At 55.4% G+C, this 23,388-nt stretch overlaps 2 protein-coding genes across 3 annotated transcripts; one reads left to right on the top strand and one right to left on the bottom strand.

Moving 5' to 3' along the window:
- The first annotated feature begins 318 nt into the window (after window positions 1–318).
- On the top strand, window positions 319–11,752 carry NELFCD (negative elongation factor complex member C/D). Of its 2 annotated transcripts, none has more exons than XM_049776342.1 (15): window positions 319–445; window positions 2,449–2,567; window positions 2,729–2,838; window positions 3,292–3,401; window positions 4,495–4,602; window positions 5,005–5,157; window positions 5,244–5,374; window positions 7,257–7,422; window positions 7,756–7,890; window positions 9,068–9,207; window positions 10,163–10,277; window positions 10,506–10,601; window positions 10,690–10,830; window positions 10,990–11,119; window positions 11,608–11,752. In XM_049776342.1, the coding sequence occupies exons 1-15, from the start codon at window positions 359–361 to the stop codon at window positions 11,640–11,642; spliced, it is 1,776 nt and encodes a 591-aa protein (XP_049632299.1). In that variant the 5' UTR covers window positions 319–358; the 3' UTR covers window positions 11,643–11,752. The 2 variants fall into 2 exon arrangements, with proteins under 2 accessions (XP_049632299.1, XP_049632300.1); XM_049776343.1 differs by having other exon boundaries at window positions 336–445; window positions 2,452–2,567.
- A 215-nt stretch (window positions 11,753–11,967) lies between these two features.
- Window positions 11,968–18,847, bottom strand: CTSZ (cathepsin Z). The gene is made up of 6 exons (XM_049776362.1): window positions 18,598–18,847; window positions 17,827–17,990; window positions 14,719–14,898; window positions 13,583–13,733; window positions 13,172–13,334; window positions 11,968–12,311 (listed from the first exon to the last, which is right to left on the bottom strand). Exons 1-6 carry the CDS (start codon window positions 18,738–18,740, stop codon window positions 12,201–12,203), a joined length of 912 nt encoding a protein of 303 aa, XP_049632319.1. The 5' UTR covers window positions 18,741–18,847; the 3' UTR covers window positions 11,968–12,200.
- Between the last annotated feature and the right edge of the window lie 4,541 nt (window positions 18,848–23,388).

Genomic DNA, 23,388 nt, shown 5'->3' with positions numbered 1-23,388 from the left:
TGGGGTCTTCAGGAAACTGGTGCGCCCAGGACCCCAAAGACGTAGCGAGGCACCGACCGGGCTCGAACCTCTGACCTTGGAGACAGCTGCAAAGTTTCTAGCCAGGCCTAGAGAAAAAAATCCTGGCCTCCAGCTAAACCAAGGCCACGCCCCTCGAAGCCAGCCACGCCCCTCTTTAAATCCCCGCCCCTAGACAATAAGTCCCGCCTTTTCCGCAGTCCCTCGCCCAATCGTCGATCCTCACTCCTTCCTATGCCCGCCCTAGGGACCCGCCTTGCCCCGCGATTGGCTCTGACGCGCGTCCGTCAGCGAGGAGGGCGGGGCTTTGAGCCGCGCCTGCGCCGTGGAGGCAGCAAACATGGCGACCCCTGGGTCTGGCGCCATCATGGAGGAGGAGTATTTCGGGAGCGCGGCCGAGTGGGGCGACGAGGCGGACGGCGGGCAGGTGAGGCGGAGGCGCCGAGGTCCCCGCACAGGCCTGGCGCTGCCCGTCGCCTCGTGATCGGCCTGAGGTTCAAGCACAGCGCCCCGCGGCCACCCCTTCACCCGCCTTCTGGTGCCTCAGTTTCCCCTTTGGGCTCCCTCCCTTTGAAGGCTGCAGCCCAGCAGCCTGCAGGGGCTTGACCTCGGGGGTGCCAGTTGCACCCACTGGCACCCCCTGGGCATCCACAACGTCCCCGCACTACTGGGTGTGACCCCAGATGACAGCACAACAAAACCATCATGCTGGGGTGGGGATGGCTTGCACCTTGGGGTGCCATTTTGCCGCCCCGTTGTGCCACTTTGCCAGATTTGGGGGGGTGTTTGGGTGGGTCTGAACCCCCCAACTCCTGGACATGGGCGTTTCAATAGGAAGGAAGGAGGCAGGGCAGGTGGGACCCTCCCTCAGTGGTGAGATGCACCTACCACCCTGCACCACCACCACCCAGCTTCCAGGATAGGCAGGAAGGTGGGTCCCCCACCTACCCCAGTCTATATAGGTAGTGGGGCCTGTCACTGTGGGTGTGGTGGGCCAGTCAGATTGAGCCCCTCAAGTCACCTATGCAGGGTCCAGAGAGATAGCATGGAAGTAGGGTGTTTGCCTTGAATGCAGAAGGACAGTGATTCGAATCCCGGCATCTCATATGGTCTCTCCCTTGAATCTGCCAGGAGTGATTTCTGAGCGTACAGCCAGGAGTGACCCCTGAGTGCTGCTGGGTGTGACCCAAAAATCAAGTCACCTATGCAGGGAATGTGCTGAAGGCACCCTCGAATGTACCAGGGGATGAGGGGGCGACCTGGGGTGTGGGCATGAGTCCTGGTCTTCTCTGGCTCTGTTCCACCTCATCAGAACCTTAAATTGCTGCACCAGAGAGGCTCAGGTTGTAGGGGTATCTGGAGGTGCTGGTGTTTTTTGGCTGCAGTCACACAGGGGCCTCGGGTCATCCATCAGACCAATGAGTGGATGTCACTGGTGTTCGTGTCATGTTCATGTACCTGTGGCTGTTCTGGATGCTGAGGGGGCGGTGGGTCAGTTTCTGGGCACATAGTGACTAGTTTAGACTGTAGGTTTTGCACCACTACTCAGCTATGTTTTTTCCGGGGGGAGGCAGTTTTAGATTTTTTTTTAAAGGGGTTTGAGGGTTGGAGAAATAGTATAAAGAGTAGGTCACAGGGCTGTGTTTCAATAGAACTTTATTTATAACAAACAAGAGGAGGGCCAGAGTTGGCCCGAGAATATAGCATGCTGATCCCTTGCACAGCTTTTTTCCATTAGCCCAGAGTCAGTTTTTCTCCTGTTATTTGGTGTAGTCCTTCATTGGCAGAAACCACAGCTTGTTTTGTATTTTCTTAGGTTTCTGGATGACTAGTATTATACTCTGTATAGAGTAAGTGTTGAAAAAGCATTTGTTAAGTTGAAACTTTCAAATCAGACAGGTGTTAATAGCAGATCTTATCCTTCCATTCAGTCTCTGGCCTAAGATTCCTCCCCCCACTGAAGAGTACCAGAATACACCTTGGCCTTTTCATTCCAGCCAGCCAATGATCTTTACCTTCTAGCAGCAAATGGCTAGCTTATGCCTTCAAGAGTCCCTTTATCGGTCTTAGTTGTAAAGTGCTTAATGGCACATGTAACATCAGTGGAAAACCTTAAGTAGCTAATGTCTATCAAACTCTTACAAAATGTCAGGTACTAGGCTTGACATTTTCAAAGATTAGCTCATGAAATGTCCACCACAGTCAAATGGGAGTAGGACAGTTCATTATTTGCTTAACAGGAGAGGCTGGAGCTACCCAGAAAGACTTGAGTGCCTTGCATTCCCACTAGACACAAGTTTGCCCAGGTGGAGACACAGTTCAAACCCGTGCAGTCCCATTCTGGTTCCAATTTTCTCAGCCATTCATTGCTTGCCCTACCTGCTTCCAGAGATTGTTCTAGAAAGGCTGACAGCATGTCTGTTTTCACAGCAGCAGGAGGATGATTATGGAGAAGGAGAAGATGATGCTGAGGTGCAACAGGAATGTTTACATAAGTTTTCGACGCGGGACTATATCATGGAACCCTCCATCTTCAACACTCTCAAGAGGTGCGTGAAAGCCCCTCCATCCCCACCCAATGGCACCATCAGTGAATTTCCAGAATATTCTAGTAGACGTGGAGGATGCAGGTGCTTTCTCCTACATCTCCACCTCTGATTTGTGCCTGCCTCATGAATCTTAGGGTCCTTACCCACTTGTTCTTTTCTAGGTATTTTCAAGCTGGAGGGTCCCCGGAGAACGTCATCCATCTCCTCTCTGAGAACTACACTGCTGTGGCCCAGACGGTCAACCTGCTGGCCGAGTGGCTTATTCAGACAGGTGCTTTGGGGGCTGGGGGGCTCCCCACCTGTCTGCTGTCCCCTCTTTTGGTAGCGGACCTTTGCTATAAGTGTGCTAAGCTGGGCACAGGTGTATCAAGGACCCAGCCTCTCTCTTGCCTATCATTTGCTCTTCTCTCTCAGACCGGGCTGTTTTCTACCCTCCTACCTATTTCACAACTTGTCCTCGTCTTTAGTGAGGTTTTGATGATGACATTGTCCCCATCCTTATGTTCTGGCCTGTGTCTGCGTCGGTCTGCCATCAACTCTGAGAACAGGAGGTGGTCCCAAGCCCTGGTTGGGGCCCAGGATGTGACACAGTGGTAGAGCACACACTGGGAGACACTGAGGGTTTTGAGAACCCTGACTCCCTGACAGATGCTCCCGCCTGCTCTCACTAGGGTATGGGCCAAGCTGTGTCCTGCCTCACCCCTTTCCTTCTCTTCTCCTTGAGGTGTGGAGCCCGTCCAAGTCCAGGAGACGGTGGAGAATCACCTGAAGAGTTTGTTGATCAAACATTTTGACCCCCGTAAAGCCGACTCCATTTTCACTGAAGAAGGGGAGGTAAGGAGTTTCCCTTCTTTCCCCTACACTGCTTCTGAGGGTCATTCTCTAGGTTTGGTGGATGCAGGAGAGGGAGGCCCCTCCTGTGGCATGTAAAGCAGAGAGTCCAAGGCAGAGGTCATGCTGGCCAGGTGAGGGGTTTAGACAGGAGACAAGGCACCTCCTTCCTCTCCCCATCAGGACAGCTCCTGTCCCTGGGGGGGGGGGGGTCCTCCCTACAGTAGGAGTCAGAGGGATGGTCTGAGGTGCAGGGGAGTGTGGGGCACCCTGGTGACTTGGCTGGGGTGGGTGAGAGGCAGTGCTGACACTGGGCCCGTAGTTGGAAGGAAGGCTCGGGATGAAGTGCTTTAGGCCCTAGCGTGTGTTGACAGTGGCTGTGGGATGTGGAAGCTTTGTGCTTGCCCAGCGGCTTCGTTTCCATGGCCCAGACCACTTGCTCTACCCAAGTTGCATGTGCCCTCTGCCTCTTGCCAAGGATGTGTTTTTTGTTTTTGTTTTTGTTTTTGGGACACACCCAGTGATGTTCAGGGATTATTCCTCAGCGGTTATTTTTCAGGGGCTATGCACTCAGAAATTGCTCCTGGCTTGGGGGATCATATGGGACGTTGGGGATCGAACCGAGGTCTGTCCTGGGTCAGCTGCATGTAAAGCAAACGCCCTACTGCTATGTTATCACTCCGGCCCCTCTTGCCAAGGATATGGAGCTGATTTTTCCCAGGCGTGCTTGGAACTGCACCCCAGCAACCGCCTCCCTGGCCCCCCGAGCATCCCCAGGAAGTGCCATTTTGTTTTCTGTTTTTTTTAGCCACACCCAGCAATTTTCAGGGGTGACTCCTAGCCCTGTACTCAGGAATTATTTCCACTGGTGATCAGGGATCGAACCTAGGTCGGCCACACACAAAGCAAACGCCCTCCCCATTGTGCTATTGCTTGGGCCCCGGGAAGTGCCGGTCTGTGCATGCTGGTACAGTTGGGCTCCCAGATGCAACAAGGGGCCACCCAGGGGCTTAGCACAGCCTCTCTGGGTTATGTGGCCTAGCCATCTCTGGGGTCCCCAGGCAGCTGGAGCCTGACCCTGTCCCTCTGCCGGCAGACCCCGGCCTGGCTGGAGCAGATGATCGCACATACCACATGGCGGGATCTGTTTTACAAACTGGCCGAGGCCCACCCCGACTGCCTGATGCTCAACTTCACCGTGAAGGTAGGATGTGCGTGGTATCAGGGCCGACTCGAAAGCTCTACCTGGTGTGGGTGGCCTGGGTCTCCATCATGGCTCCACATTCGTAAAGCTTGACACAGTGACGGGAATGGCCAGGAACAAGGGGCAGTCTGTATTTCAGGGCTGTTTGGGCTGTGTTTGGATTCGGTGTCCTATTGGAGAGTTCCTGATGCTGTGGGGGGCACACACACACACATTCACATGTGGGACCCCTTTTGCTTTTCTCGTTATACATACACATACACACCCTGATGCTGTGTATGGGACCACACACACAGATTTGGAGGCTCCATATCTGCAATCAGGGCTGCTCGTGTCCCCCCTACATTGCACATGCTCTAGCAGCCCCGCTGGCTGCCTTGTTGACACACACTTCTGCCGTAGCTGATTTCTGACGCGGGCTACCAGGGCGAGATCACCAGCGTTTCCACAGCCTGCCAGCAGCTGGAGGTGTTTTCTCGGGTGTTGCGTACCTCCCTGGCCACGATTCTGGACGGCGGGGAAGAAAACCTGGAGAAAACCCTCCCCGAATTTGCTGTAAGTTCATCACTCTGGAGGTTGTCCACACAGCGACGCCTGCCGGCACTGCCTTCCTCGACTCTGCCTCCTGTGTTCTTTTCCAGAAAATGGTGTGCCACGGGGAGCACACATACCTGTTTGCCCAGGTCATGATGTCCCTGCTGGCCCAGGAGGAGCAGGGCGGCTCTGCTGTGCGCAGGATCGCCCAGGAAGTCCAGCGCTTCGCCCAGGAGAAGTGAGCAGCCCTCTCTTCCCTGCCCCAGTCTTACAAACTAACACACTGGCTTGTCTTCACAGACCACTGTTGGCTGGCCCCAGGGGTCTGTGACTGTCAGGGGGATCTTATTTGGTTCGGGAACCATATCAGCTAGTGCTCGGGACTTACTCTGGGTTCTGGGCTCAGGCATCACTCCTGGCTCTGCTCCAGTGGTTTTGGTGCTGGGAGTGGAACTCAGGTTGGTCACAAGCTACACTAGTGTCTTCCACCCTGTACTATCTCTCTTCCAGTCCTGGGGAGACATGAATGAGTCAGTGGTCTGCCACCTCAAGTTAGATTTTATATTTTAGTCTCATAGTTTCTGAAACTTTTTCTTCCTCTTGTGACCTGTGACCAGAGATTTTTGTTTTGTTTTGTTTGTTTTTGGGCCACACCCTGCTACTCCTGGCTGGGGGACCATATGGGATGCTGGGGATCGAACCTGGGTTCATCCTGGGTCAGCAGCCTGCAAGGCAATGCCCTGCCACTGTGCTATCCCTCTGACCCTCAGGAGAAAATTTTATGTGACTTTAGATATAAAATAGGTATACAGATACCATTTTTACTGATAATCAGTCATAGTTTTTTTTGTTTTTTGTTTTTTTGGTTTTTGGGCCACACTCAGCGATGCTCAGGAGTTACTCCTGGCTGTCTGCTCAGAAATAGCTCCTGGCAGGCACAGGGACCATATGGGACACCGGGATTCGAACCAACCACCTTAGGTCCTGGACAAGGCAAACACCACTGTGCTATCTCTCTGGGCCCAAGGTCCACTCTTCTTTATATATGTGTGTGTGTGTGTGTGTGTGTGTGTGTTTGTGTGTATATATATATACACAGAAATAGCTCCTGGCAGGCACGGGGGACCATATGGGACATCAGGATTCGAACCAACCACGTTTGGTCCTGGATCTGCTGCTTGCAAGGCAAACACTGCTGTGCTATCTCTCTGGGCCCAAGGTCCACTCTTCTTTTTATATATATATATATTTTTTTTTTTTTTGTTTTGGTTTTTGGTTTTTGGGCCACACCCGGCAGTGCTCAGGGGTTACTCCTGGCTGTCTGCTCAGAAATAGCTCCTGGCAGGCACGGGGGACCATATGGGACACCGGGATTCAAACCAACCACCTTTGGTCCTGGATCGGCTGCCTGCAAGGCAAACGCTGCTGTGCTATGTCTCCGGGCCCCATAGTTTATTTTCAAACAAGAGTTTTCATGACACACACCCCCCACTCACCCCCCACATTCATCAGTTATTTTTGCAGCTGCAATTTAAGAAGCTGGCGTGGGTCTTTGAAAACAAAGCTTTTGCAGTTACTAGTGTTATTGCTTCTAGGAGGCTCTTCTTTTTTGTTTGTTGTTTTGTTTTGTTTTGGGGCCACAACCAGTGGTGTTCAAGGTTACTCCTAGCTCTGCGCTTAGAAATTGCTCCTGTCAGGCTTGGAGACTATATGGGATGCCGGGGATCGAACTGGAGTCTGTCCAGGGTTGGCTGCATGCAAGGCAAACACCCTATTGTTATGCTGTCGCTCCAACTCAAGTGTTTGTGTGTATTTTAGTTTTGGGACCACACCTGGTGATGCTCAAGGGTTACTCCTGGCTATGTGCTTAGAAATTGCTCCTGGCCTTAATGAACCTGCTCACTATGTTGGAATCAGTCTTTCCCATTAATGATTATTCCCATTAATGATAAATGTTTTGTGACCCAGCATTACAGCAAATGACAGACACCAGAACAAATAAAGGACTCCTAACAGTCCTGAGCATGAATTAGGGAATAAAGGAAGGAAAGAAGAGGTGCGGGCTGGGAGGCGGGCGAACTGGCTTACTAAACCGGGCTTTTCTGCGTGTTCCCATTAAGAGGCCACGATGCCAGTCAGATCACACTGGCTCTGGGCACTGCTGCCTCATACCCCCGGGCGTGCCAGGCCCTGGGCGCGATGCTGTCCAAGGGGGCCCTGAATCCAGCTGACATCACAGTCCTGTTTAAGATGTTCACCAGCATGGACCCACCGCCCGTTGAACTCGTGAGCTGCCTTTCCCTTTAATAAGACGGGCCTCCCCACCTACCCCCATGCCCAGTGGAAGGTTATTTTGGTAGTGTTGGGGAAAGTGGGGGGGCACACCCCAAAGTGCTCAGGGCTTACTACTGGCTCTGTACTCAGCGATCTCTCCTGGTGGGGCTCAGGGGACCATATGGGTTGCTGTCAGCTGCTTCCAAGACCACGGAAAGGGTCATTTTTGAAAGTCGCTGAGTTTCTTGCTCTGGTCACCTCCACGTCCCTCCTGTGCACGGGAGCAGCAGCGTCTCCAGATAGACCTGCCAAGTATCCCCCTCCTTCCTACCCTTCTCCCCACAGATCCGTGTGCCGGCCTTCCTGGACCTGTTCATGCAGTCGCTCTTCAAACCCGGGGCCAGGATCAACCAGGACCACAAGCACAAGTACATCCACATCCTGGCCTATGCAGCCAGTGTGGTGGAAATGTGGAAGAAGGTAGGTGGCCGCGTTGCCTTGCAGGCTCTGCCCCTCAGCTCTTCAGGAACTGGGGCTCCGCTCGTGTCAATGTCAAAAAGGTCTTTTCTGGGTCCGGAAAGAAAGCACAGCAGTAGGGCATTTGCCTTGCATGCATCAACATGGGAGGGGCCCGATTCGATTCCTATCATCCCCTATGGTCCCCCAGCCTGCCAGGGGCGATTTCTGAGTGCAGAGCTGGGAGTAACCCCTGAGTGCCGCCGGGTGTGGCCCAAAGATCCACCAATCAATCAATCAATAAAATAAAATTAAAAAAAAAAGAAATGTCTTTTCTGACGTAGACAAGTTAGAGCCACACTATGCAGTGCTTTTAGAAGGAAGCACAGGCGGGCCCAGAGAGATAGCACAGCAGCGTTTGCCTTGCAAGCAGCCGATCCAGGACCAAAGGTGGTTGGTTCGAATCCCAGTGTCCCATCTGGTCCCCCGTGCCTGCCAGGAGCTATTTCTGAGCAGACAGCCAGGAGTAACCCCTGAGCACTGCCGGGTGTGGCCCAAAAACCAAAAAAAAAAAAAAAAGAAGGAAGCACAGGGGCCGGAGCAGTGGCACAGGCGGTAGGGTGTTTGCCTTACATGCAATAACCTAGGACAGATCGTGCTTTGATCTCCTGGCCCATGTGGTCCCCTAAGCCAGGGGCAATTTCTGAGCGAATGGCCAGGAGTAACCCCTGAGCGTCACTGGGTGTGGCCCAAAAACCAAAAAAAAAAAATAAGGAAGCACAGAGCATGCACCCTGCTCCTTCACCCAGGAGGAAGCATGTCTGGAGAAATGAGATGAGTTGCGCAGAAGCAGACCAAAGAGAAGACATTGGTTGGAAGTTTGCATGTGTGTTGTGACTGGAGTCTGGCTGCTGACTGTCTTGAGGGTCAGAAAGGTTTCAGACAAGAACGGCAAGGAGCTGGAGAGAGAGAGCGCGCATGTGCACATGAGAGAGAGACACGGGATTTCAGCCAGCCTGGGTTCTTCAATCCCCAGCACCACTGGTGGTTCCCTGAGCCCTGCTAAGATAGATGCCTGAGGCCAAAGCCAGGAGTCAGCCCTGAGCACTCCTGGGTGGGGCCAAAATATTGGGGGGAAGGTGGGGACAGAAAGCAAAGGAGTAGACTCCCCAAAAGACTCTTTGCTCCCTGGTACTTGCAGAATAAGCGGATGAATATCAACAAAGATGAGCTGAAGTCCACCTCGAAGGCCATTGAGACGGTGCATAATCTCTGCTGCAACGAGAACAAAGGTGCCTCGGAGTTGGTGGCAGAGCTGAGCACCCTTTACCAGTGCATCAGGTGAGGGATGGTGCTGAGTCCTCTGTGCATCAGATAGAGACAGGTCTGGGTAGGGCGGGGTCAGGGACCGAATGCATCAAGGGAGGGACAGGTCCCCAGTACATCAAGTAGGGAAGGGGCTGGCCCCAATCCATCTGCTAGTGACAGAGCTGGATCCCCAGTTTATCAGGAAGGGACGGGGCTGGTTACCCAATGCATCAGGTTGAGATGGGGGTAGGTCCCTAGTGCATTGGGTGAGGGATGGGGCTGAATCCCCAGTGGACGGATAGGGGATGGACTGGGTCCCCAGTGCATTAGGTGAGCACTGATTGTGTTTTCCCAGTGCTCATGTTTGGACCACAGCTATTGTGAGTTTTCCTACCAAAAGCTTTAAGCCAGCTGCAGAGAACGTTTCCATTTCCTTTTCCTCTTTCAAGTAGGAACGAACTTTAAACTTTGACCACCATAAACACTATCAAGGAATTGGTCCAAACCTGTAATTAGATTAAGAAATACAAAAACAAGGAGGCCCCTGGATAGATAGAAGTCGGTTTGAGGAAAGTGAGTTCACAGTGAAAGTCGGGTCCACAGAGCCGTTGCTCAGGGGTCCAGGCTGGTGCGGACCTGTGGGCTTGCTTCCTTTCCCTGGGACTAAAATCCTTAGCTGGGAACATTCGGAATCGTTGTTCGTTGGCACTTGGGCCGAGATGAGGGTTTGCTGGGTGAGAGTCAGCAGAGCCCAGAGCATCAGGATTCCCCAGGCTCATGGCTCTGCTGACTCTCACCCAGCAAACCCTCCTGTTCCTCCTCTCACTGCACTGGGAGTTAGTCGGTCCTGCCTCTCCCAGGACCTCGCATTTGAGTGGCTGGAGAGACCTTCCACCTGGTCGGCTGTGTCGGTGACCAAGAGGATGGGTTGTGTTGTTTGAAGCTTCCCTGCTGCTCACCCAGTGTGTCTGCTCCTTGGGCACTTCAGGTTTCCGGTGGTGGCCATGGGCGTGCTCAAGTGGGTGGACTGGACCGTGTCGGAGCCACGCTACTTCCAGCTGCAGACAGACCACACTCCTGTGCCGCTGGCACTGCTCGATGAGGTAGGAGGTCGGCAGCCGTGCCTGTGGGCTGGTATCCCTTGCCCAGTCAGCGTGGGCCCTTCCTTCTGGGGAACTCGAGGTATTGCCACCTGGTTTCCCCGGAGCCCAGGAGGTGTCCCTTGAGGGCTATAGAGGGGAGCTGACGAGGACAGCCCTGGTGGGTCGTGCCTGTGTCAGGGAGCACAGGCACTGGGGTGCCCAGCCAGGCTGCCTCTGGCCTCTTCACAGATCAGCACCTGCCACCAGCTCCTGCACCCCCAAGTCCTGCAGCTGCTGGTGAAGCTGTTCGAGACGGAGCACTCACAGCTGGATGTGATGGAGCAGGTGAGCGGGGAAGGGGACACGGAGCTCAGCAGGGTGCCCTGAAGGGCCCACAGACACACACTGACCGGCCTGCCTGTTCCGCTGGCAGCTGGAGCTGAAGAAGACGTTGCTGGACAGGATGGTCCACCTGCTCAGCCGGGGCTACGTCCTCCCCGTGGTCGGCTACATCCGCAAGTGTCTGGAGAAGCTGGACACGGACATTTCTCTCATCCGCTACTTCGTCACCGAGGTCAGCAACGTTCCTCTAGGGCTACCCGGGTCCCTGAGCTGCCTGACGAGAGTGTGTGTGGCCCACGACAGGCAGCTCACGGGACTCAGGGTCCGGGTTACCCAGACTGTCCCGGAGGTGCGGGATTGGGCCACACTGTGATCACACTCGTCCCCACAGGTCTTGGACGTCATCGCGCCCCCGTACACCTCCGACTTCGTGCATCTCTTCCTGCCCATCCTGGAGAATGACAGCATCGCAGGCACCATCAAGACAGAAGGGGAGCACGACCCCGTGACTGAGTTCATAGGTCAGGCAGGCGGGTGGGGCGGGGCAGGGAATGGCCCGGGAGGGAAGCGCCATGTGCTGTGGCGATGGACAACATGTGTGGTGGAAGCCTGGACTGCCCTGTGCCTGTCCCTGCTCTGCAGATGAGAGCAGGGCCCTTTGCTCTGATGGGAAACTGAGGCGCTCAGTCAGGCAGCAGCTTCTCTTGGGGGTTATTATCCTCCCCAACTATACTCCCTTGAGTCATAACAGGGCTGGGAAGGGGCCAGAGAGGCAGGACAACCTTGGACACGGCTGACACAGGTTCGAGCCCTGGTACCACATAGGCTCCAAGTGCCTCCAAGAATCATCCCCGAGCAGTCAGTAGGATACCCAAAGAGTGGGGGGCGGGTCTTGAATGCATTTTGTATGGGGAATGAGGAGCAGGGGTGAGAGGGAAGTTCCCGTCTTTGTTCAGGACAGGCTTTCTGTGGGCTTCGGTCTCTAACCCTGGGCCTGTTTCCTCCTCAGCTCACTGCAAGTCCAGCTTTATCCTGCTCAGCTGATCCCAAGCAGCAGAAGGTTCTGGAACCTCTGGGTCCTGTCTGAAGCAGCAGCTGAGGGTCTTGGACGTGGGGAGGTGGTGGGTGAGTCCTTGCCGGCAAATGACCCCTTTGGGGGCTGTGGGGCGCGCTCATGCCCCAGCTCAGGACCAGGCTACGGTGACGCCTCAGCTGTCCACTGTCAGAACTAACTTGGGTTTGCCAACCTGGACCTGTTGCTGCCGTTTGAATCTCCCAGTCTGACAAGTTCGTTTTGCTGGGCCAGAAGGTACAGGCGCCGGTACCTCAGCGTGCCAGTGTGAGATCAAATAAAACACTCAACTCTCAGTTGCAGATCCTGTATTTTATTCACCTCTCAAGCCAGGAGAGATCACCACCCGCCACTCCCTTCTTGGCTGATCCAACCACCAAGGAAAACGCAGGCGCCTCCGTTCTGGGCCCTTTTCTGTTCTCACAAGGAACTGTCACTGCAGCCTGTGTCTGGCGGTCACCATAGGCCAAGGGCGTGGCGTCCCACTCCCCAGTGCTCACAGGTGCTCAGTGCTGGACTGCTGGGGGCCCTTACACAATGGGGTCCCCGAATGTGCAGGAATCCTCGATGGCCAGGTTGTAGCTGGCACCCTGCCCGCCTTTGTAGGTGCTGGTCACGATCCTCATCCATCCACGCTCACCCTGCGATAGACGGAGGCCACTGCTTAGTGCACGGCCCATTGCCCCTGGCCCCCACTGCAGCCTCCAGCCCACCCTGCCAGCCATCCTGGCTCTTTTGGGACCCCGATTCACATGAGTTAACACAATCTTTGAGGGGTATGAGGCATCTCTGCCCAGAGCTCAAGAAGGGCACAACAGCATGGGGGCTAGAGCAGGTGTAGCGGGTAAGGTATTCACCAGGCATGCGGCCATAGCAGGTAAAATCTCCAGCACCCCTTATTGTGCCCAGAGCTTGCCAGAAGTGGCCCCTAAATTAAGAAACTGCATTGCCGGATGTGCCCCCCCCCAAGTTGCCGTTTCATCAACATAAATCCCTTTCATAATGACTGTTAATACAAGGTCCCAGAAATGAGCTTTCAGGGGCCAGAGGAGAGCCCAGCAGGGAAGGCACTTTCTTGCAACAGCTGACCCAAATTTAATCCCTGACATTTTATATGGTCCCTTGAGCACTGCCAGGAGTAACCCCTGAGCATCACCCAAAACCACCAGTCAAAAACCAGAAGAACGTTCTGGAGTTAACTGTGCTCCCTCAGGTCCCTGAGCCAACAGGCCTGTCTCAGTGAGCCCCAAGAGAAGCCCAAGAGCACCAGGGATCTGAGGAGCACGCCAAGAGGGAGGAAGCAAACAGAACCCTGAACCCAGAGCTCACCCAAGGCGGGATTTCTCAGGGTGCTGGGTAAAGTCTGGAACTGATTATAGGGGATGGGGAGAGGAGCACGAGCAGAGTTGGGGTGCTCAGAGCGGCGGCGCCCCCAGCAGCAGGCAGCCCCAACCCTAGGGTACTCAGAAAGCGGGGGTAAGAGGCACCCGGGACACCTTACCCATGGTTCACCCCACGAGTTCCGCACAATCCAGTATTCTATGCCGTTGTCTTCGCCCCAGCCCACCACAGAGACGATGTGGTTGATGGAAGGCTCCTCTGCGTACTCGCTGTAGATGCCCCCCGTGTACTTATCCATCTGCTCCGTGGCCATAATCCCGCAGCTGGGAGGGCGCAGGGGTGTGGGCATGAGTCGGGCCAGGGTGCCCCTGCTCCGCACACGCACACACAGACACACGGCCCATTGGAATATCATCTCTCACAACAATGCAGCCATCTTACAATATGCACCCATCTTACACACACACACACACACACACACACACACACACACACACACATGCACGCACGCACGCACGCACATAGTCTGGGGTGTCTGTCACACACACCAACACACACACACCCCTCTCACCTGATGGGCCCATTGCGGTAGATCTCGGCCATCATCTTCTCCCTCCCGGCTACGGAGCCGTAATCTCCCACCCGCCATAGCGTGTAGTTCTGGATGGCGTGGCACACCTTGAACTCCGTGCATGTGCCACACTGGTTAAACTTGTTACACTCTGCGGGCACAGGAGCAGCCTCAGGCTCTGCTGTCGCCAGAAGTGGCTCACTCTGGCCAGCAGTGGCCTGTGATTAGGCTCGCCCTGGCCCAGGTACACCAGCACCCGTTGGCACACAGAAAGGCCAGCCTTGCCCTCTCTCGAGGCGAGGGAGAGGGGCCCCCCCATTCTTCCAGGCTGCAAAAAGTATAATTAAGGGACTGGCTGCTAATATGTCAGTCTGGCAAGGCCAGTCCACGGAGGGAACAATGAAGAGTTTTGTTATAGCATGCTGGATGGAGGAGGCCACAGAAGAAGGGAAGCCCTGACTTTGGGGGCACTTTCAACTTTCACCTGGCCCCACATCTTGGTCTGCCCATCCTCTCTGGCCTTCTTGGCACTATTTCCTGTTTTCCAAGGTTTAGACTTGTGGGACACCAAAGCCCAAGGCTCAGGTTGCAGCTCCCCCAGACTCTGTTGACTGCAAACAGTAGAGAGCTCCGAGGATCGGACACGCTGGCCAGCTGGAGACAGCCAGTCTTAGGCGGAGCAGGGCAGGCAGGCCCAGTGACCACCTGTCTCTGCGGGGCTCCCCCTTCCTAGACAGTGGGGATTCCTGTCCAACAGGTCCAGGTGACCCTTGTCCACAAAAGGGTGGGACTTCCCTTTGGCCTCTTTTGCCAGGCCAGGAGACTGGAGGGACGTCCCTCCTTCCCCCACACCAGCTCAACCATGCAGTGCCCTCCCACTTTGCCTGCAACCCCAGATCCCAGGGGCTTTGCCTTACACGCAGCTGACCCAGGTTCGATCCCAGGCATCCCATAGGGTCCCCAGCGCCTGCCAGAAGTAATTTCTGAGTGCAGAGTCAGGAGTAACCCCTGAGCACTGCTGGGTGTGACCCCAAAATAAAAAAAAATGAAAAACCCAGACCCCAGAACCCCTCAAGTCCACAGCCAGGGCCTGCCACAAGTCGCCAGACCCCATCTACCTACCCTTCGCTACCTACCCTGGTCCTTGGCTTGGTAATTGTTGCATGTCTCATCAGGGATGCCATGTTCATGCGCGTAGTGCCACACCAGCAGGTCGTTGCCGCCTTCACAGGAACCCGCCTCCCCGCAGTCCAGAACATTCTGCACTGACAGCATCGTGGGGGGCCAGGCCCCCTTCCTCCGGATGTTGATACGGTCTGCAAGATAAGCGGTGCTGGGCTCAACATAGCCCAAGACCCCACTGGGATGAGGAGAAGCCTCAGAGGGATATACACCCGAGGGAAAAAAGCTGGTGATGGGGTGTCCCTGGGTACACGAATGGGTGATGGGGCCCTGAGCCTGCTGCTCTTCAGATTAGGCAGAACCTGGTCTGCCTGGGCAGTCTTGCACTCCCTCCCCAGGATTCACTGATCAGGGGGCCTCAATGTCATAACTCACCAAGACTCACCTGAAACATCAACCCCAGCCTCATTGCTGCCCCCCAAGAACAGTCCTGTGGGCATCCAGCGTCCTGTGTCTGGGGTGCCTCCCAAAGTAGCTATCCCTCCCCACAGCCCCACACCAAGTATGGGTGCTGGCCCCAGCGACCCCACTACTCTCTTCGAGCTACTGGCCTGTGTGGGAAATGGCGGCACCTAGGCTATCTGGACAGTAGTTCTTAGGCACTGATAAGTTCATGGGCTGGGCCGGGCAGCGGATGTGGCGGTTCGGGTCCTGCCCACGGCTTGCCTCTGACCATGGCCCAGTCCCTTTTTCTTGCTGGCTCCCTACAGTACCTCCCACTCTGGCATCAGATGATCCCACCACCCTCACATATAGAATCTCCTTATTTCCTGATCCACCTTCTTTCTGATGCCCACAGAGGCCAAACTGTCCCCACCATGTCTCACTTCTGCCCCAATGGACTTGTCAATGGGGTGTCTTGGCCACACGGGCCATTCATTACGTTGGAGGTCAGTCTGCTACCTGTATCCGTCCTTGTACCCCAAGTCTCCTCAGTCCAATACAGACATGGGAAATATTTCAGCATGGCCCTGCCACTTGGCTCTCCATTTCCACCTGGACAGAGACCCCATGGACAGTCCTCACCAACCATAGGACGTCACCTGCACTCTTCAATCTGTGTGCGGATCCAGCCTGTTCTCATGTATGTATATATGTACTTGTGTGTGCAATGAACATGGGAACTGAGCCTGTTCTCATGAGTGTATGCATGTATGAACACAAACCTGTCCTTATGCATCTGTGTGTCCATGTATGTAGGGACAGAGACCTTCTTGTGTACATGTGCCTGTGGGGACTGACCCTGGCTTCGGGCCTGCCTGAGTCTTGGGGCATCTCAGGTCTCCCCAGAAGGTGCCTCCCCACCAGAGACAGATCACCATGGCCCAGGTCTGCCATCCCTGACAGGACCTTGCTGAGGGGTGGGCGTCCCCAGTGGGGGTGGCCTCGATAGTTTGTCCCTCCTCCACCAAACTGGGGAAGCATAAGAGAGATGCCGTGAGCAGGAAGGAGAAGGGGTGAGAGCTGGTGAGGAGTAGGTTCTGGGCATCCAGAGGGGAACACGGCCCTGTCCAACCCTGCCCTGTCCAGAGGGCTTGGCTTGGTTTATGAGGGAGAGAGGGGGAATCTTAAAACTTTGAAGCAGGAGACCATGCTGGACAGAGTCTAAATGGAAGGAGGAGGGAGAAGGGCAGAGGAAGGAGGGAGGGAGAATGACAGGAGAATGGAGGGAGGAACAGAGGGAAGAAGGGAGGAAGGGAAGTTGGAGGGAGGATGTGAGGGAGGAAGGAGAAAGGATGGGAGAGGCTGGGAAGATGGAGAGGAAGGATGGAGAGAGGACAGGAAGAAGGATGGAGGGAGTATGGAAGGAGCAGAGGGAGGAGGGAGGGTTGGGAGAGAGGATGGAAGAAGAGAGAGAATAAGAAGAGCAGAGGAATAATAAAGGGAGAATGGAAGGAGGAGCAGAGGGCTTGTCCCACAGCTGTCAGGCAGGTGAGCTCAATAGGGTTGAGGCTAGGCATACGGTGGGGAGCCAGGCCCTGAAGGTGGCCTTGTGGGATTTTTGGGGTCCCCAGGCTTTCCCCAATCAGCTTCAGGTACAGGTGGGAGGGCGGAGACAAGGGGCTTTTGGGACACAGAGGCCGTGTCAGGTGTCCCTGAGAGGAATCAATCTGGGCTGCTCTGGGCTAAGGCTGGGGAACTCCAAATTCACAAGTTGGGGTGAGGAGAAGGAAGAGGATCTTGGAAAGGTGGAAACTGGGGGAGCCGGCTAGCAGGACACACATGCCTCGGAGTATAAAGACAAGAAACCACCTAAGGAGTGGGGACGGGTCTGGCCTGCCTTTTGCAGATGATGTGAAAGAGGAAGGAGACACAGTCACAAGGAAGATGTCAGGGCCTGGGGTGGGGGTGGGGGAGGCAGCGGTGACCCAGGAACCTCAGAAGGGAGCCCAGCCCCCTGCAGACCTTTACCTTGCTGACCTGAGCCTGATTCCCTCAGGCTCCATTTCTATGTCAGCCGGGGCTCTACCCTCAGTCATGTGGGGCCCAGACTCCCCACCACCACCACCCTCCCACCCTCCCCTCTGACCCCTGTCCAGCCTTGGGCCAGTCCACTCCCTCTCTCCAAGTCGCCAACCCCACATACCTGTTCCAGCCCTTCCTGGAACTCCCCTTGATCTGAGGGTGCCTGTCTCCCTCCATCCCCCCTTAACTCCCCAAGACTCCCAGCCTGAGAACAGAGGCAGCACTGAGCCCCCTCAGGCCTTCAGCTGGCTGGGGGTTGGGGGGCTGCCTCCACTCACGTGGCCAGGACTCCTTAGCTAAAGGGTCAAAGTGCAGAGGCCACGAGGCCTCCTGGTCACATTCCCCAAGCAGAACCTGCAGGCTGGGCATATGTGAGAGATCACGAGGTCTGAGGTCTGGGGTGGGGGTGGGGGGCAGGACTGCAACCCCCAGTCCAGGAGCCCTGCAGTGGGGTTCCAGCATGAGCTGTCCAGCAGCCATGGCAGGTGTGAGGCCGCAAGAGCAGGCCTCAGGGCTCAGCTCTGTGCCCAGTCATGCCAGGCCAGGCCAGTCTGGGCAGGGCCAAAGGGTAGTCCAGGCGGGTGTCCCCCACCTACCGGCCAGGGCGCTGGTGCTGCCGTGCGCCCAGCAGGATCCGCAGTATTGGGGGATATGCTGGTTGCGGGTTACGCTGGCATAGTTGACCCCGTCCACGTTGCGCCAGTCCCAGGTCTTGGGCAGGTCCGAGGGGGAGAGATACTCATGAGGGCGGGGGTAGGTCCTGGAAAGAGAGACAGAGAGAGAGAAAAGAGAGAGAGAGATAGACAACCCCTCAGAGATTCAGCCTGGGGGTTCCCCCTGCAAATTCCAGTCATGGGGTCGCAGAGGCTGGGTACCCCCAAAGCAGCAAGAATGGAATGTGCAGGTGCTCAGGGGGAGTTCTTGGAGACCTGGGGGAACCCTTGGAGACCCAGGGCGGGGGTTCTTGGAGACCCAGGAGGAATCCTTGAAGACCCAGGGGTGTCCTTGGAGACCCAGTGAGAATCTTTGGAGACCCAGGGAGGGGGTCCTTGGACATTCATAGGTGTCATTGGAGACCCAGGGGGGAATCCTTGGAGATCCAGTGGGAATTCTTGGAGATCCAAGGGAGGTCCTTGGAGACCCAGGTGGGAATCCTTGGAGATACAGAGGAGGTCCTTGGAGACCCAGGGAAGGGGTCCTTGGACATTCACAGGGGTCCTTGAAGACCCAGGGGAGGGGGGATCCTTGGAGACTCAGTGGGAATCCTTGGAGATGGGGAGGGGGGTCCTTGGAGACCCAGAGGGGCCCTTGGAGCCCCACGGGTTGTCCTTGGAGACCCCAGACGGGACCACCGGGCTCTCTCTCACCTGCGTCCGGGCAGGGCAGCCGGGTCCCCGGCCAGGGCCCGGTAGCAGCCCCGGCCTGCGAACTGGGAGCGGCCAGGGGTCCCCGCGGTGGCCCGCAGCGCGCACAGCAGCAGCAGCAGCAGCAGCCCAGCACAGGAGGCCATGGTTCCGAGCGGTGCGAGCGGATCTGGAGCGGTTCCGGGCCGGCCCACGCGGTGCCACCCCGGGCTGGGTCCTCGTGCCGCGCCCCGGGGCCCTGCTCGGCCTTTAGGCTGCTGGGCGGCCCGGGACACTCCCCAGAGGCGGGGCTGGCCGCTCCGCCCCGGCCCGCCCGCCCCAGGGCCCGGCCTGGCACCTTGGCTGGCCCTGCGCCCTTTGCCCGGCAGGCGCTGCAGGATGCTCGGGCCTGGGGCTGGGCAACCTGCTTCAGACCCCTTCTTGGGGGGCTCCCCGGCCCCCTCTCCCCACTGAAGAGGAAGCAGGATTGTTCCAGAACATTTCTGCATTGGGCAATGCAGCTCTGTGCCTACTTCCACTTCCCCCCAGATGCTGAGTAGTTAGTTTTCTGCTGGCCAAGCCGGTCCATCCAGAGCGTGGACAGAAGAACCGGCCGCCAGGGCCTTCCGGCTCCTCTGTACCCCAAATCTGGGTTCCGACAAGGGGTGTCATCTGTGCTGGACACCCCAGCGAAGGACCTAGTGTCCCCAGAGTTAGTCTCTAGAGGAGACTTAGCTGCTTCTCCCCCTCTCACTCCAGGCAGCAGCTGTTTAGGCTCACAGCAACTTTCAACAATCAGGCAGCACCTCTTTGGGGAGATGCCCAATGTATCCCCCAAACTCAGGCTGGTGCCTGAAAAGCGTCTCTGAGTCAGCACCCATGACTGCTGCAGAGGACATCGCAGCCCTTGCCGTTGGTGAGGTCAGCTCTCCAGGAGGATCTCAGATGGAGGTGGGGTGCCAAGGTGGTTGGACTGCTCTCTCCCCATCTCTTTCCCACTCTGGGCCAACTGGATTGGCCCTAAGCACCCACTGGACACAGGCAGGGGCGTCTGGAAAGCTGGGACTTTAGTTTCAGCTGCACTGAAAGGGCTCGAGGTGGTGGCAGGGCCTAGGAGGGGACAAGGCGGAGGAGGTGACCCAGCTCTGGGAGGTCTCCTGCAGTCCACAAGTCCCTGATCTATTCAACAAGGGCCCGAGGGGAGCTCAGAGAAGCTGCAAAGCCAGGAGGGTGCGTGGACTACTGAGCACAAACCTGTAATTATGAACAGGATGTGCTGGGGAAGGCTGATGGCTGCAGTTCCACAGCCTGGTCAGGCCACCCTGGGGTGAAAGGGCACTTGGGGCCCAGAGTCTCTTGAACTCAGACTCAGCCCAGAAAAGGAAAGGGGGGGAAGGAAGGAGAGGAAGAAAGGAAGGAAGGAAGGAAGGAAGGAAGGAAGGAAGGAAGGAAGGAAGGAAGGAAGGAAGGAAGGAAGGAGGAAGGAAGGAAGGAAGGAAGGAAGAAAGGAGATGCAAGGAAGGAAGGGAAAGAGGAAGGAAGGAAGGAGAAAGGAAGAAAGGAGATGCAAGGAAGGAAGGAAGGAGATGCAAGGAAGGAAGAAGATGCAAGGAAGGAAGGGAGAAAAGAAGGAAGGGAGAAAGGAAGGAAGGAAGGAAGGAAGGAAGGAAGGAAGGAAGGAAGGAAGGAAGGAAGGAAGGAAGGAAGGAAGGAAGGAGAGCACTCAGGCTCAGGGAATCAGACCCTGGGCACATAAGCATGTAGGGAAGAAGAGAAGTAACTCCAGAAAGCCTGGTCTTGCATTCATCTGTCCCCAGGTTTGTCCCAGTGCCACGTCTCAATCCTGGAGTCCCCAGAACACAGACATAGGAGTGAACCCTGATCACTGCCAGGTGTGGTTCAAAAACCCAAATAAGGGTCCAGATCAATAGCACAGCAGGTAGGGCATTTTCTTGCATAGGGATGTCCCAGCACTGACCCAGGTTTGATCCTGGCATCCCTAAGCCCACCAGGTGTGACTTCTCAGTGTAGAGCCAGGAGTAACCCCTGAGCACCAGTGGTGTGGCTCAAAAACAACAAAAACCCAAATAAAGAAATAAATAGAAGAATAAAAGGGGAATTGAGAGGCATGTAGGCTGGTTGTTAAATCTCTGTCTTTCATTTTCCTATTTGCTGGCCACACCCTCCTCTCTGGTCTGTCTCTGAGCCCCATGACTAGGTTTGTGTCATGGGTCTGAGACAAAGCCCTTGGGGGGCCTGTGCTCCTCTGTGAGCTGGTTATGGCGACAGGTTCCTGCCCCAGGGCTGGCAGGTACACTGGAGACTACTTGAGACAGCAGCAAGCCCCCAAACATTCTGTGAAGACCCAGTCATGTCTGGCTGGGCTGGACTCTGCTGCAAAGGCAGGACTCGGACTCAGGGGTTCTCTGAGGAACACATCCCACAACCTGCTGGACAGGCCTCAGCTGCCCTGCCCCAGATCCGAGTTTCTCCCAGGGGACTCTTCACAGCATCTCACCTCAAATCACTGGCTGTTTCCCCTCTGGGTCAGGCCCCACAGGGTCTCACTGTCGCCCCTGCTATGGAATCCAGGGTGAATCTAGCTGCTGCTTGATTTCTCAAGCCCCCATATCCCCAGTACTCAGGGGTTACTCCTGGCTCTTCGCTCAGAAATCGCTCCTGGCAGGCTCAGGGCACTGGATGGAATGCTGGGAATTGAAAACTGGGTCCTTCCCAGGTCTTTCCCGGGTCAACTGCATACAAGGCAAACTCCTACCACTGTGTTATCGCTCCGACTCTCAGGGGTTGCTCTTGGCTCTGTGCTCAGGGGTCATTCCTGGCAGGCTCAGAGGACCATATGGAATGTTGGGATCAAACCCACGTTAACTATAGCTGGGGGCCCAAAGCTTCCCCTTTGGAAGGTTCACTGGGACACCTTCTGTCTGCTTTGCCAGAAGCATTTGGAAGAAGAGACATTCCAGGAGGTTCTAACCTGCCACACTTGCCCAGAAGGAAGATTGAGGTGGGGGGGAAGCCAAAAGGGATTATGAGTTGTGTGGGTGGCAGTTGGAAATCTCACCCCCTAAGTCTCTGATAAAACCCACAATGTGTAGGCCCCATTATAGAGCTCTTTCTACTTCTAAAAATGAGGAAGGCTTGGCTGGGGCCAGAAGTGCTGAGACGGCACAGGGTCTGACTGCCTTGTGAGTCCCCAAGTCCTATGACTGGTACCCAGGTAGAACATTGCTGGGTGTGGCCCTTTTGGCACCCCAAGTATCTGAGGCGTTATTCGGGGAGGGGAAGGAGAGAGGGTAATACAGGTGCCTTGCATGGGTCAGAGAGATAGGACAGTGGGAAGGGTGCTTGCCTCGAACATGGCCGACCTAACTTCAATCCCTGGCATCCCACAGGGTCCCCTGAAGCAGTTCCAGGAGTGACTCCCGAGTGTAGAGCCAGGAGTAAGTTCTGAGTATCACCAGGTATAGCCCCGAACCAAAAATAAACAAACCAAAAAAAAAAAATGGTGCAGAAGTTGGAGCCATGGTGTAGGGTGTAAGGTGTCTGCCTTGTGTGCACTAACCTAGAATGGACAGCGGTTCAATACCCTGGTGTTCCATATGGTCCCCCTAAAAAGAAATAAATCAATAATGCTCCCCACTTAAGAGACTAACCGTTATCTAGAGGATGAAAGCAGCCACCTGAACGTCCTAAACTTCCCCTGTAAAACTTTCTGCCCACTATTTTATTTTTTTTTTATTTTTATTTATTTATTTATTATTTTTTTTTTTTTTTGGTTTGGTTTTTGGGCCACATCCAGCAATGCTCAGGGGTTATTCCTGGCTCTCTGCTCAGAAATCAATCCTGGCAGGCACGGGGAACCATATGGGATGCCAGGATTTGAACCACCATTGGTCCTGGATCAGCGCTTGCAAGGCAAACGCGCTACCGCTGTGCTATCTCTCCAGCCTCATCCACTATTTTATGACTGACCTCCCTGCCCCCTATTTTATGGCTGACCTTCTGTCCCATCCTCCATGTGATTGTCATGAAAATTGCTTTGATGTAAAGCTTCCTGAGAAGCTTCCTATGACTGTAACCAGATGTCCTGTAAGTTTTCAATACGCTACAGAAACCTTGCATAAGTTTCACCCAGGGTCGTTGGGCTCAGGCCTGTCTTGTACAGCTGACCATGGACCCTGGAGTGTCAGAATAAAGCTCTCGCCTTTGTACTTGCATGGTATCGTGTCTCCTTTTGGAGCTCCCAGGGGTGCCTGAAGGATGGACATTTAGTCCTTTCACCCCAAGCCAGGAGCGATTTCTGAGCACATAGCCAGGAGTAACCCCTAAGTGTCACCAGGTGTGCCCCCTAAAAATAATGGTGCCTTATATATGGCCAACCCCCATTTGTTCCCAGTGCTTGTATTCCCCAAGTACAGATGGGTGTGGTCTTAGAGCCCCGAGTACTGCTAGAACCTTAGAGAATGCCCCAGTCTCCTACCCAATCACCAAGGCGGTCCTGCTCCCTTCTGGATACCAAGAGGTACTTATTCCCTTGCTGTGCTCCTGGTTCCTTCATATCAAGTAAATTCTTCCTGTGGCCTCTTGCTGGCCTGGGCCTGTTCTGTGGGATGCTACCAAGGGTTGCAGGGACCCTGACCTCCAGCCAGCTGGCGGGCGTAGTTGGGCGGCTGCAGAGACCCCGAACTCCAGGCCACTATGTTGTGCCCATGGGCTGTCTCACCTGGCAGCTCTGCCATTAGCTGCTGTCTGGGTGTCTTCAGTGGGTTTCCCACAGTGGGGTGCTTCATACGTACC

This window comes from Suncus etruscus, chromosome 7 (assembly GCF_024139225.1).
Source record: "Suncus etruscus isolate mSunEtr1 chromosome 7, mSunEtr1.pri.cur, whole genome shotgun sequence".
Lineage (NCBI taxonomy): Eukaryota > Metazoa > Chordata > Mammalia > Eulipotyphla > Soricidae > Suncus > Suncus etruscus.
This window is presented reverse-complemented; position numbering and strand designations above follow the sequence as displayed.